Source organism: Ammospiza caudacuta, chromosome 6, assembly GCF_027887145.1.
Source record: "Ammospiza caudacuta isolate bAmmCau1 chromosome 6, bAmmCau1.pri, whole genome shotgun sequence".
NCBI lineage: Eukaryota > Metazoa > Chordata > Aves > Passeriformes > Passerellidae > Ammospiza > Ammospiza caudacuta.
Window position 1 is genome coordinate 56370321 of NC_080598.1, and position 12921 is coordinate 56383241.

The 12921-nt window shown below is 37.4% G+C and overlaps 1 protein-coding gene across 1 annotated transcript in view; it reads left to right on the forward strand.

Annotated features, from left to right (window-relative positions):
* The first annotated feature begins 2774 nt into the window (after nt 1-2774).
* The window catches only part of TDRD9 (tudor domain containing 9), a 52235-nt gene continuing 42088 nt past the window's right edge, over nt 2775-12921 (forward strand). Inside the window, exons 1-4 of the mRNA XM_058807690.1 lie at nt 2775-2837; nt 9390-9487; nt 9947-10168; nt 12146-12268. Of these exons, the coding sequence (XP_058663673.1) occupies nt 9461-9487; nt 9947-10168; nt 12146-12268 (372 nt within the window). The 5' untranslated portion in view covers nt 2775-2837; nt 9390-9460. The remainder of the gene's footprint in view (nt 2838-9389; nt 9488-9946; nt 10169-12145; nt 12269-12921) is intronic.

A 12921-nucleotide genomic window follows, 5' to 3' on the forward strand; every position in this document is an offset into this window, starting at 1 on the left:
TGGAAATCCTGAGGAAAATACATTATAAAATGTACTGAAGGTGGGTTTTGACTGTCAGGAGGAATAGAAATGGGGAAGGAATAACTGGTGTGTGGGACAGACAGGTGATTCTTAAGTAGAATCCAGAAAAGTCCCTTCATTTGCATTGCTGTTTTCTAGCCTGGAATGGATTTGCATTTCTGAATCTTGTTATTCTTCTGCTGTCAGCAAATTTTGCTGAAAATCATTATATTTCCACCTGAGGGAATTTTTTCTGTTTATCCAGGTATATAGGATGATCCCCCCTGCTAATGGTGTCTTAATGATTACTTGGAAGGATTATATATGATTCTGGTGATTTAGGAGAGCTCTAGGGGGCTTTATAGTAATTTTTTTCCATTTTGCTTGAAACCCCCCATTATTCTGTAAGCTTTTAATTTTATTAATACAGAAAAGTACATCGTTAAAACATCAATAAATGGTATATAGAGAAGCTTATTTGTTCATTTCATATTCCCATATGTAATTTTTCAGTTGCATATGATTTTCCTCAAGACTGGAGCCTGATTTGGTACGTCAAGTGCACAATGTTTATTCCTAATGACTGGCTATTAAATATCTTGTTTATTCATTGTGTAGCCTGAGGTTCATTTACTGCGTGCTGTTTTGTGAAGACAGAAAACCTAATTCTTGAAATAAAATATTCAGCTGTCCAAACAAAAAAAAAATTAATCTTTTCTTGGGAATGACTGAGGTCACGCTGTCCTCATTTTCCTCAAGCTGTACAGGCAAAGGTTGAAAGCTCGCACACACAGATATACATGAACATTTCTGGGAGCCTGTTTTGGACTCTTAAAAATTCCAAGAGAGATAATTAATAAGTTTATTGGTTTATTTATGTAGTTATTACTATTCCTCCTCTGTTCCTTAACTGATTTCAGCTCCTCCTTAGATGCTGATGGATCTGCAAGGTTTAACTGCAAGCAAGGAGCACAGTCCTGCCTTTCCCAGCCTTAGCCCCTCAGTGGGAGTTTGCTGTTGGTGATTTCCTTGCTGTTGCTCCAGGCTCTGACAGTCTGGCAGTACCTGCTCCTCTGTGACAGCCCTGCCCGCTTGCCCTGCATGGCTTTTCTCCTCATGGAGAACCTAAGGACAAGTTGCATTTAATGCATAACGTGGTTTTGTTTTCAGAATATGTGTGTCCAGTGCATTCAGTGAGGCTTCAGGTTTATGGAAGAGAAAAAATAATTGCTTTTGTCTGTCAAAATGTGTGTAATATGTGCATACAGTGCTGCCCAAGTGAGATTGTTCAACCAAGCTTCATTATGGTATTTTCAGCTACTGAATGCTTGACTTTATTACCATCATTGAATTTTTAGGTTTTGTTTGTGTTTAATATGCACTCAGTGGAATATCCTACATTGCAAGCAGTCAGATACCATGTGTATGGATATTTCTAAATATTTTTGCAGATTCAGACCTTTTGAGGAGTGTTTTAGAAGGGTTTGAGTGATGAAGTTGGATGTAGGCAGCTGTTGCTCATGTAGCCATTTTGCAGTGGGGTGCAGTTCTGCTGAACTTTGCATTAAGAAGTACTTGAGGTCTGGGGGAAATTGCTGTAGCTCTATGCCTAAAATATTGTTAAAATTGGATCAGAAGCTATCTCCTAGTTTGTTGGCAGCACTGGGTGACAAATACTTGGTGTCCTGTTCTGAACTGGGCTGAGTAGCAGAGCCAAGCTGGCAGAGTTTGCCTTGGCAAGAAGGTGAGTGCGCAGTGGCATCAAAATCTTGGTAATTTCCCTCTGTTGAGAGCTGTGTGATGAGTGCCATGTTAAAAATCTCATGTAGTTTTCAGTGTCATTTTTTCTGGTGTCAGCATTGCCTATTTTTTGGGATGAGAAATAAACACTTCCACAACACTGTTCTTTCATAAAACTTAGAAACAGATTTGCTGTGCCTTCATGAATTGCTGCATAGGTAAGGATTGCACATGGCCCAGAGTTGAAGTTAATGTGCAAAACTGTAGTTTCTGTTTTATTTTTAAAAAATCACTTTTGGTGTTTACAAAGGTTTCTATGTTTAAGTTCACCTGTGATTTAATAACCATACAATCATTGTTTACATGTTGTTTATTCTCTAGTGAATTTCATGTGAATTTCTTCACACTGTTTATGTAGAAGAGACTTCTGAAAATCTCACTTAATTACATTTATATCATGATTAACGTTTCTTGTGTGTAACAGATTTCCATAAAATTCAGTGATTATTCAAATGAATGTAATTTTTTTCACTGACCACCATCATTTCTTGGCTTACTGTCAAAATTTTTTTCTTAAAAGCAATGAGATGTTTGTATTTCCTCCTGTCTACTTCCCCTGTCTCCAGGGAATCATGCAAGAATTACATGTATTTTCCTAATTGTATGTGTCAATAATTGAAGAAACAGCTATTTCATCTTTGTTCAGAAGAAATTGTTGTCTTTCATTAGAAGAGAAATTCCTAGGGATTGAAGCCTTACAGGATGGTTTTTTGGGAGCTCAGTCTTTTTGGGTGTAGACAAAAAGATGCAATGTGGCATTTTCCTCAGGCTAGTATCTAGATGTGTAGACTAATTTTTTTTCTGAAGTTTGTTTATTGAGGTAGTTCCTGCATGACATGGAGAACTTCCTATATACTGCTGTTATTTCCAGAGATCCCAAAGACTTGTATTAGGAAGCACTTACTGATTCATCACTTCTTTCCTCTTCAGATTGCCTATCTCACAGAACATTGGAACTGAATATGCTAAAAAATACAGACAAGGAGAGGAACGAGAACTGAATGTAGCTGGAAATTATCAGCTTGTCTATAAACCAGGTAAAAAAAGAGCTAAAATTATTTCATTCCTGTTACAAACTCAGGTATACCTGTCCTTTTTCTCCCTGTTGTCTTTATGCTATCTCCCTCTCTAAATTGAATGTACTTGTTTGTTTATTGATTTATGTGCATTAGTTTGTTATAGATAAAGCATGGTATTAAAATTCAGCTTATTTTCTGGAAACTACAATGTGTAATGCTGTTGCACAGGTAAGTGTTCATACATCTGGCTTGTTATATTGATAAATGTAGATATAGGATTAAAATGAATCTGCAAGGACAAGATAGCACTCATTAGATTCATGCCTTTGTTCCGTTTTCCCATTTTCTATTCATATTCTTTGTGTACTTGATTGTTGCTTTGAGCTGCCTTTAGAGAGAATTTCAATTGCACTTCTTTCCTAGGAGCTCTGGTAAAAGCACTGTGAGGCTGACTCACTTGTCAGGGCAGCTCAGCTTCAAACTCTTACTGTGCCTCCTAATTTCCAGATTTGTTAATGCAGTTGATTTCCTGAGAAAAGGACGTTTATGTTTTATCTGTTCTCTCTGTCATTCTCTTAATACTTTCTGTATACCTTTGCTGGCATACCAAAATATGACAAATTGAGAAATTTTCTAGAAATTACTGTTTTTCAGTGCATCTGCAAATTCTCTGGCCTCTGGAACTCAGGCTGATGGAGCCACTTGTGGGATTTGTCATCAGCTGAGATGGAGTAGGGGCATTTGTTTAGCTCACCATGTGTAGTGTACCTTGTTTACTGTCCTAACCACAAAATGCTCTCTTGTTCCCTTGATGTTGCAAAAGTTTGTGGGAGAGGAAGTATTAAAAGTTGGAAATGGGGGAATAAAGAGACTGGAAGGAGCTTCCAGTGTTGCCATTCAGGAATGACATTTCCTGAGTTCTTCATTTGCTTTACTAGCAAAGGAGACACAGCAACAAGTTGAGTAAGATTAAGTTCTGTAGATGTTTCTTTAATAATACAGTGGTATTGATTGATGCAAGGAAATACCATAGCTTATTCAGTGTCTTTTGCTTACTAAATAAGAATCTTGTATAAAAGGCTAGCAACTTTAGCAGCACTGGTGGCCTGCATGACTTTGGGACTGATGCTAGCAGTGTTCTTTTTGTGAAAGAAATGCCATTATAACTTGGGCTTTTTAGGAAATATTTCTGTGTAGTTGTCCTGGTACTTTATTTTATAAATACCTTTTTTCTCTTGGTCTACCCTAAAATATTTGTCCTTGAAATTTCACCTTCCAGTATTAACTCTTGCCTTCCAGTTGTAACTTACTGAAACAGCATCTAGTTGACAAACAGCCATAAACATTATTAAAGTATTGACATATTACATAATCTCTAATTATTAATGCATTAGATATTTTCCTCAGTTTCTTGCTCCCCCTTCCTTCCCCCTGTTCTGTTCTTTGTCTGTCTCATTGTCTGAACTCTCAGTTGCTTCAGGAGCTGTTCTGTGCAGTGTTGATGGCTGCCTGCTCTCATCAGTGCTCTGCTGCCAGCAGTGTGTGATCCCATGGCAGACTCCAAGCAAACTGGATAGTGACAGGACTGGAACATTCCTAAGGCATTCTGAGGCTGAGCTGCCAAATCCCACCTAGATGTAGAATAGCATAAAAGCCTCAGAAAATCCTGCTTCTACTGCCCTTAACTTTGACTTAGAGACAGACTTAGAAATACTGTGTTAGGATAGTAGAATAAAAAAGCTCAGTAAGTGAGCATAAGAATTGTACTGTTCATTTTATAGCTTGTAAATGGGTATGTTGTTCTGCATTTCAAAGTGCTTTAATGTAGTGTGCTCATCATTCAGATTTTAAGAGCTTTGAGATGTATTTGTAACTATCAGCTATATTGATCTGAAAGTTTGCTTTCCTCAAGAACATGGGAGCTGTCATAAATGATCAAAGACTTATCTAGACCAGAACCTGTGAGTTGAGCTGTGTTGAATACAAATGTAATCAAGAAATAACCTTCACAACATGGAAATGAGAAACTGATTTTTTTCTGAAGGTTCTGAATTGGTACCCCTTTTGCAGCTTCTTTCTCTTAGAGTTGCTGTTCTGACTGTAGGCAGTATTTTCTGTGCAAATTGATAGCCTGTTTTAAATCTTGCAGTTACTGAAACTGCTTGTGTTTGTACTGCTTGTGCCTTGTTATTTGATGAAGTTCTATTGAGTTTAAATCTTGTGCTTTCCAATTTCTTTGAAAGAGCATATGCTTTCATACTGAGATGGCAAACAGAAATGCCTGATCTGCTTCTGTGTTGGGGAAACAGATCATCAGGGATCTGCATTTAGAGTTCTGGCTTCTGCAGAGCATGGTAGAAATGATACTGCTGTGCAAAGGAAGTTGAAGTGACTAAATAAAAGCAGAAGAAAATTCTTTGTCATAACTGTTACCCAAATTGAGTAGAGCATTAGCAGTTCTTCCCTGTCCCACCAGGCTTGTTTCACATTTGGTACTGGCTCTTCCAGCTACACACATTTTGGATTCATTGAGGTCAGGGGGTGTTGTGCAGAGGGAAACCTGCCAGAGCTGGGTGTATGGGACACTTACCACTTTACTCACCTTGTAGAAAATATCTTTTTTCCAAATTCAGGAATTCTGAACTATACAGACTAGAGCTTGGCACTTCAGAAAGCTTCTAAAATGCTTATTTTCATGAAGCTTCGTGGATGGCAGCTTTTTTTTTCCCCTCTGTCTTCATGATTTTCATGCCTATAGATGGATCTCTTTTGGAGGCCTTCCAGGTCCCACCTGAAGTAATTTCTTTCAGAGAAGAATAAATTTAGACACTCTTTCTGATATATAAGAAACTGAATTTTGAAGTACCTTGTGTCTTGTGAATTCAGAACAGATGAATGCCAGGAAAATTATTCATAGCACAGATCCTCACCCAAATCTTTTGTATGTAAGATAAGTGTAAATTGAAGAGGATTGCAGTAAAGAAGTCTCACCAGACAGGTGTTTTCTTAGGAATGATCTGAATTAAGCTTATCAAGGATCAGTCAGCAGCACATTTGTGTACTTGGAGTTTGACTGAGGTAGCACCATGTTCTGGGAAGTCCTTCTGCTTTTTGGCTCAGTGTAGGAGCCAGTTGTTACCTGTGGCTTTCCTTTCCTGTGAACTTCCTTGCAAACTGTAATCACTTTGTGTGTTTGTGGCTCAGCAGAGCAATGATCAGTGATTTAATGAGCATCTAATTTGATTCATCTAACCAGTACTTTCTGGTATATTTTATTTTAAGCATCTCATTTTAATTGCTTAGTGGCAGATAGCAAGGTACACCTGTACAAACTCTTCTCCCAGAACTGGTCAATATAAAAATCTAATCTTACGTCAAAGGATATCTTCAAATTCAATTCAGGAAACAGGTACCAGAGGGAGTACATCTGCTGTATGGGCTGTAATACTGAGATACTGAAAAATTGCTCTTTGCATGGGCACTGCACTGTTGTAGTCATTGTCATCTCTACAAGACTTTCATAAAAATTGAAAGGGAAGTGAGAAGGCAAATTCATTTTTCCCATAACCAAGTTTTCTGTTTCTTTTTGCACTGACACCGAATAGAGAAATTAATACTATTTATTCTGAACTGGCATTAATGCTTCTTATACAGTGAAATATTTTGTTTGTCCTAAACCAGTAGGGGTGGCAGTTGCCTGCTTTCTCAATTTACTGTTTTCAGGTTGGAAGCATCCTGCATTCTGTGTCAGAATCCAAGGTGCAGGTTAGAGCATGATGCCTGACACAGGTGTGCACTGGTTGGGTCACTTGTCCCAGTCCTAATAATGTTTTTCAGAAAGTAAAAGCAATTGAAAAGCAAAAGTTTGTCTCCCTTGCTGATAATTCTGTAGACCTGTAGCTGGATTTTTAGATGTGTCTGTATTGGCAGAAATGACTAGCTTTTCTGAAGACAGTTATCATTGGGGGATTTATTACTTACAAGATACAAAAAATAAAAAAGAAAAACCTCAAGCAAGCTCAAACATTTAAAGGTAATTATACTGTATGGTATAGAGTCCCCAGATGAATGGTTATTTAAATCAGTAGAATAACCTTTCATTGGGGTGTACATTGAAATGTTCTCTTCTGCAGCAGGTCCTCGTGGTTCAGAACAACTTTCATGTTTAAAAAACAAAGATGAAGTTGTTAAGGTCTTTTAAGATGGTTGTTCAGTTTCTCCATCTCAGTTTTGTTTTATGTTTTACTAAGGATCATAAGAGATTTCAGATGGAGTTTGTCCTGAGTTTGTTAGGGTGGGGCATTTCCATTGCTGCTTGGGTCATGTCAGTGTTCATCTCAAGTTTGCTGAGGCCCAAAATTGTTCTGTCTCTGCAGACAGAAGTCTCACAGGTATTGTAGTATTAGTTCCCCAAGCAAATGAATGTTTCTTTCTCTTTGAGAGATGTCTTGAAGAGGAAAACCCCAAACCATACAGTGTTCAGTACTTGCAGCATCTGCTAAATGCTTGTGTGGGTGTCAGTTCTTAAATTCTGTGTGATGATTGTGGCCAACACTGGGTCACCATTTACTTCTGATATAATTTTTTTTCAAGATGGCTGTGCTTAGGAGAGAGCAAGATGCTGCTGTCCTAGAAATGTTATATAAAAAACAATATTAAAAAAAATTGTGTTATCAGTGAAAAAAAATTATACTTAAGAAATTAATTAAATTGTTTTTCAGCAGGTACGTGAATACTGGTGGCTGTTTCTCTGTTTCTGGTTTGTTTCTTTGTATTTTTAAAATCATAAGTTGAATTTTAGGTTAATGATTTCTTACTAATATACTGGGGTTTGTACTGAATTACAGGGGATTACTATATGAATTTTACCTTTTGAATTGTTTGTACCTCCATCCTTATTTATAAGCACTATTAAAAATTGCTTTCTTCTTTTAACATTTTACCTTTGCAAAATTGCAGTTGCTTCTTTAAAAACCTGACAGAGGTGGGAAAGTGATTTTGCTTTAGCAGGAATCTGCTGCTGCTGGGATCTGTCCCCTGGCAGCTTGAGGTTTCTTCCAGCATTGGTCAAATCTCACACAGCTATGGATGTCTCAGTTGTGACATGTTTGTGCCAGAGGGAAGCCAGGCAGCCTTTGTGCAGTGCTGCTGTGGCAGAATGCTATATATATGCATTTTTCTGGGGAATATATTTAGAACCTTGACCAAAAGTATTTTTAAAAGGACAGTTAGTATTTTAAAGGGGTACTGCTATCAAGTTCTGGTTTTGTTTGTGTTTAGTGGTGCTAAGTAGATCCTTGAGCAGTGATCACCTTTCACTACTGCATTAGAGTCCAGGTAAAATAATTTTTCCTGTTGCAGAATATGGCTTTAGAAGAACTGTCTTTTTAGTGCTTTAAGAAACTGTCATAGTGAGCTGTCCAGTTTTTGGGTTTTCTTTTTTAGTGTTAGAATAGCTTAATTTGTATTCCTTGGCACTTTGAGACAATTTGTCAGTACATTGAGGGGTATGGCACAGAGCTAAGATGCTGTTCTGCCTGCTCCTGCTTCACTGCTGTGAGATTGTCACTACTTTTCCAAAGAAAGAGCACTGTAACTGCAGTCAAGTATTTAGGCTGTAGCCTTTATTTTAAAATAATGGTTGCCTTTGTAGAAAGAATAATAGAATTCTGTGTCACTACTCTATTTCTTCGAGAAAAAAATGACATAAAAAGAAGTATAGGGTTTTATTACCTGTATGTTTTATTTCCTGTATGTAAATATCCATTTCACTGTAATACCTGGTGAAACCCATTTGAAATGGAAAGCATTCCTATTTTTGATTTCATTATGCTGTGAGCGTTTTAACTATTTGTTTAATTGTAACTTGCAGAATTGTTGCTTATCACAGTCTTGTTCAGGTTTTCCCCTTCTGCACCCCCAGACCTGTTCTTTTGTTCTGCATGGTCAAACTGACTGCAGAGCTCTGAGCAGAAACTTAGGCTGGCACTGAAAGATTTTTGTTCTGTATTACCCAGTGCTGATGTGGATTACTGCCAAGAGACTGCAGAGTGTGCTATCACACAGAAAGGTCATTATGGTGCTTAGCACATTTTAATGGCCAAGTGGTAGAAGTATAATGGTATTAATGTAAAATTATTACAGGTTATTTTGTGCTGTGAATACAGTAGACTTAAGGGAAACAACATGGGTGCATGAATAAGGCATATTATTTTCAGTATTGTAAAAACTTCTTGGGTGTACAGATAGAATTGACAGTTGTAATGCAAACTGCAAAAATCCAGTTTTTTAAATTAAGAGATAAACATAGAGTTGTATACATCCTTTCCACTGATGGTGGTTAAGCATAGAAGCCATGTTTTTCAGAGTTGCTTCCAGTATAGCAGCAGTTGCATAAATACAGAAAATCTCCTCAGTCTACTAACAAAAAAAAAAAATTATTCTATTAATACTTAGAGAATGTGGTTCACATTTTAGAGAAGTTAGGTTTCCAAATACTGTCATCGTCATCTCCTGCTGGTCTTTTCCTTTCTCTCTTGAAATGTTACTCTTGTTTATTTTTGTGCCTAGGTACTTCATTGTCTCAGTGTGAATCAAGTGGTTCAATTTCTCTACCAATAAGTAAGTGTAAATATTTGGATATGCCTACAGCCAAACACAGGGAAAAGGTAATGTCAGTTTACTTTCTCTCATAGAATAAAGCTGAAAATAATCTTTTGTTGTGGCTTTGGGGTAGTTTTTTTGTTAGTTTGTTTCTATTGTGTTTTGAAAGGTAATTTCCATTCCTGTTTTAAACACTGTACAAAACTTCTGGGTTTTTTTACAAAACCATTGCATAAAACTTCTTAGAGGAAGAAACGTTGCTGTTACACTTTATAGGTATTCATGTAAAATATGTACATGGCTGTGTGCCCATCTTCTTTTCTGTCATCTTCTAATGCACTGTAGTATTCCAGTTATCTCTGATAGAAAAGATGGCACAGTGTGCTGAAGAAACTTGCTTTGTGGCTTGGAAGCTGTTGATATTTCAGATCTGTTTGAAACCTGTTTTGAATTTTTATATGTTTGAGTTCTTTATATCTTTTAAAACTCATATACTTACAAGTTTTCTTGAAAAATTGTTTCAGATTGTGTCTCTCATACAAAACAATTCAGTTGTGATTGTGGAAGGAGCGACTGGCAGTGGAAAGAGCACCCAGATTCCCCAGTACATTTTGGATTATTGCATGACCCGGTCTATGCCCTGCAACATTGCTGTTACCCAGCCTCGCAAAATCAGCGCCAGCAGCCTTGCCAGGTGGATTAGCAAGGAAAGATCATGGACACTTGGGGGATTTGTAGGATACCAGGTATGAGGAAATCCAAATTGTATTTAAAAATGCATTAAAAAGTACTCTATATTCTTTTTTGGTTACTTTTAAACATATCTAACGTACTGAAGAAATGTTAGAGAATCTGCTTTTGAAGTGGAATTGCTGTTTTTTTTATCTGTCTCCTGCTAAATGATTGTACTTAAATCAACTTGTACATTTGAACAACTGTAAATCGTGGTGGGACTTCAACAGAAAATAGGTGCCTGCATCAGACATGTCTACATTATTAATCACTGAAATTGTTGCAGGAGAACTATGTTATGTCATTTTCCCTCTCAACTCCTTAAGTAATTTACTATCTGTTTGACTTTACTACATTTACTTGTCTCTGTCAGCACTTCAGTGCGTTTATGACCAGGTTTTTCTGTAAACAATCTGTTGTTCTTTTTTAACAAGTGAAAAACTCAAACTAGTTTTTCCTCTTAAATTAGTCTCTTCCTTTTGCTTTGTTCTGCTCACCTTCAAGCCCACTTCTGTCCCTCTGTTTAAACTTGATGCCACATTCCTCTTTTGGCACAGGTCCTGGTGCTGTGATCAGCTCCTTGTCAGCAGCCACACTGAGCTGCAGTGATGGTGGTTTCATTGCTGGGTTGGCCACAGCTCTGTCTGCATGAGCTGCTCTGGTTCCTCAGCCAGGGGGTTCACACTGCTGTTGAGTGGGACAGTTCATGGAGAATTCTCTGCTTCTGGAGTGCTTTGTTCAGAGCAATATTTGCTGAGCTCTTCTTCTCTGCTTCCTTCTGTTTCTTGTTGTTTCTTTCTTGCACTTAGAGTAATATGTGTATGTTTGCTAGCGTGCATTTAAAGGTTTCTGTTTCTTCATAGATCTGCAGCTTCAGATTGCTTCCTAATATGCTATTTGTGTTAGGTGTTCTTTGTTACCCTTAATCTAATTTTGTACAATTTTCAGGTCTGAAGGGGTTTGATTTTTAACTGAGTGACAGTGCGGCTCATAACATGAGCTCTTACATGTCAGGCTTCTGCTTCATCTGTTTTCTGGTTTTTTTCCCCATGTCTGTTTTCTTCTGTGCCACATCATAAACATGACAGCAGTAACCAAAACACTTGTGTTACCAACATTATTCTCATACTAAATCCCCAAAACACAGCACTGTACCAGCTACTAAGAAGAAAATACCTCTATCCCAGCAAAACCCAAGTTACGTATGTTTTTTTTTTAAAGTAATTTATATGTAAAGCCTTTGTGATTTTTGATACTTTACAGTAATTCATTATTAAATTGGTAAATTGATTCATTAGACTATTGAGTCTAAAAGACTTAAAATAGTACTGTGCTTCCAGACTGTCTTCAGGACAGTGTATGTGGATGTGCTGTGCTTGTCTCACCAGTACTTGTGTGAGCTGGGCAGAAGCAGAGGGAAATGGTGGAGTGCACTTGTGTCTGCTCTGGGCTGATCCAAAGCTGCACATGGTGCTCACAGCTCTGCCTGCCTGGGCAGGTTACCCCTGAGATAGCTAAAGGTACCACAAGTATGTTAGAAATCAAAAAGCTGTTTCATATTGGGTTGTAGAACCTTTCTCTCAGGAGTGTGTTGCCTGGTCTTGGTGATAACTTAAACCTCTTTCCTTTCCCATCTGGTAAGCAAACTACATTTTGGCAAAATCTTTTTCTTGCTCTTTATATCAATGGAAAGGATGGCGTATGCATGTACCTTTAGAAGTCTTTGAAGAATTCTCAGTCTAAAGTCCCAGCAAGGAATTTTGTTACTTCATAAAATTTCAGAGTTTTAAAATTTTTGGAAACTTCTCCCAAGGAAAAAACAGTTAATTGATTCTGGTAAGAACACTTTTGTATGGAGACTTGTTCAAGTGGGAGTAAATAATTTTGATGACTTTACACTGTGTTTGATTTTGGAGTTCTTTCATGTGCATGCTTCTGTAACTACAATAAATATGTTTTCAGCTAGTGTGTATTTTTCTTACTCTTGTTAGTTAAGTTTAGAGAACGTTTCAACAAAGGAGACGAGGTTGCTGTATATGACAACTGGAGTTCTTCTTCAGAAAATCGTTTCTGCCAGGAGCCTAACTCAGTTCACACACATTTTCATTGATGAAGTAAGTTGCTGGGAGTAAGTTTAATTTTCATAATAATAAAACCTCTTTTTTCTCTTACCACGCAAGAAAAGAGAAATGCAGACATCTGCTTTTAAAAGTATTTTATATAAGTTGTCTACGGTAACACTTGCTGAAATAGGCTTGTCTGCGTTCCTTTGAGCACCACGTTTGGAATTGAAGGTGTGTGGAGGGTTTTTGGGAGTCCATAATTTTTAATGTAGGTGCCTTGAAATGTTTTTTGAAATCAGTCCTGTGGAATTCAAGAACCTGTCCAGCTAGGACTGTCAGGAGAAGGCAGCTACTTTTTACTCACTGGGATATTAAAATGTCTTTATTCTTCAGGGATGTCCTGAAAAATATCTCTGTGAAAGTTCTGACTCCTGGTTGTGGGTACAGTTCACTCATGAGGATTCATTATTGTTGCTGTCACTTCACTAAGAAGCTAAAGAAAATACACCTGTAATTTGTATATTTTTACATGTGTATATGCTTCTTTTATATGGAAAGCAATATTTGACTTTTAATCATAGTCAGATATGAAATTGTACTGTCACAAATCATGAATGTAAATCTCATGTAGGATGTACAACATCTTGGGATGTAGGGATACAGAAGAGAACTTAGTGGTTTGGGGTTTTTGAGGGGTTGATTGG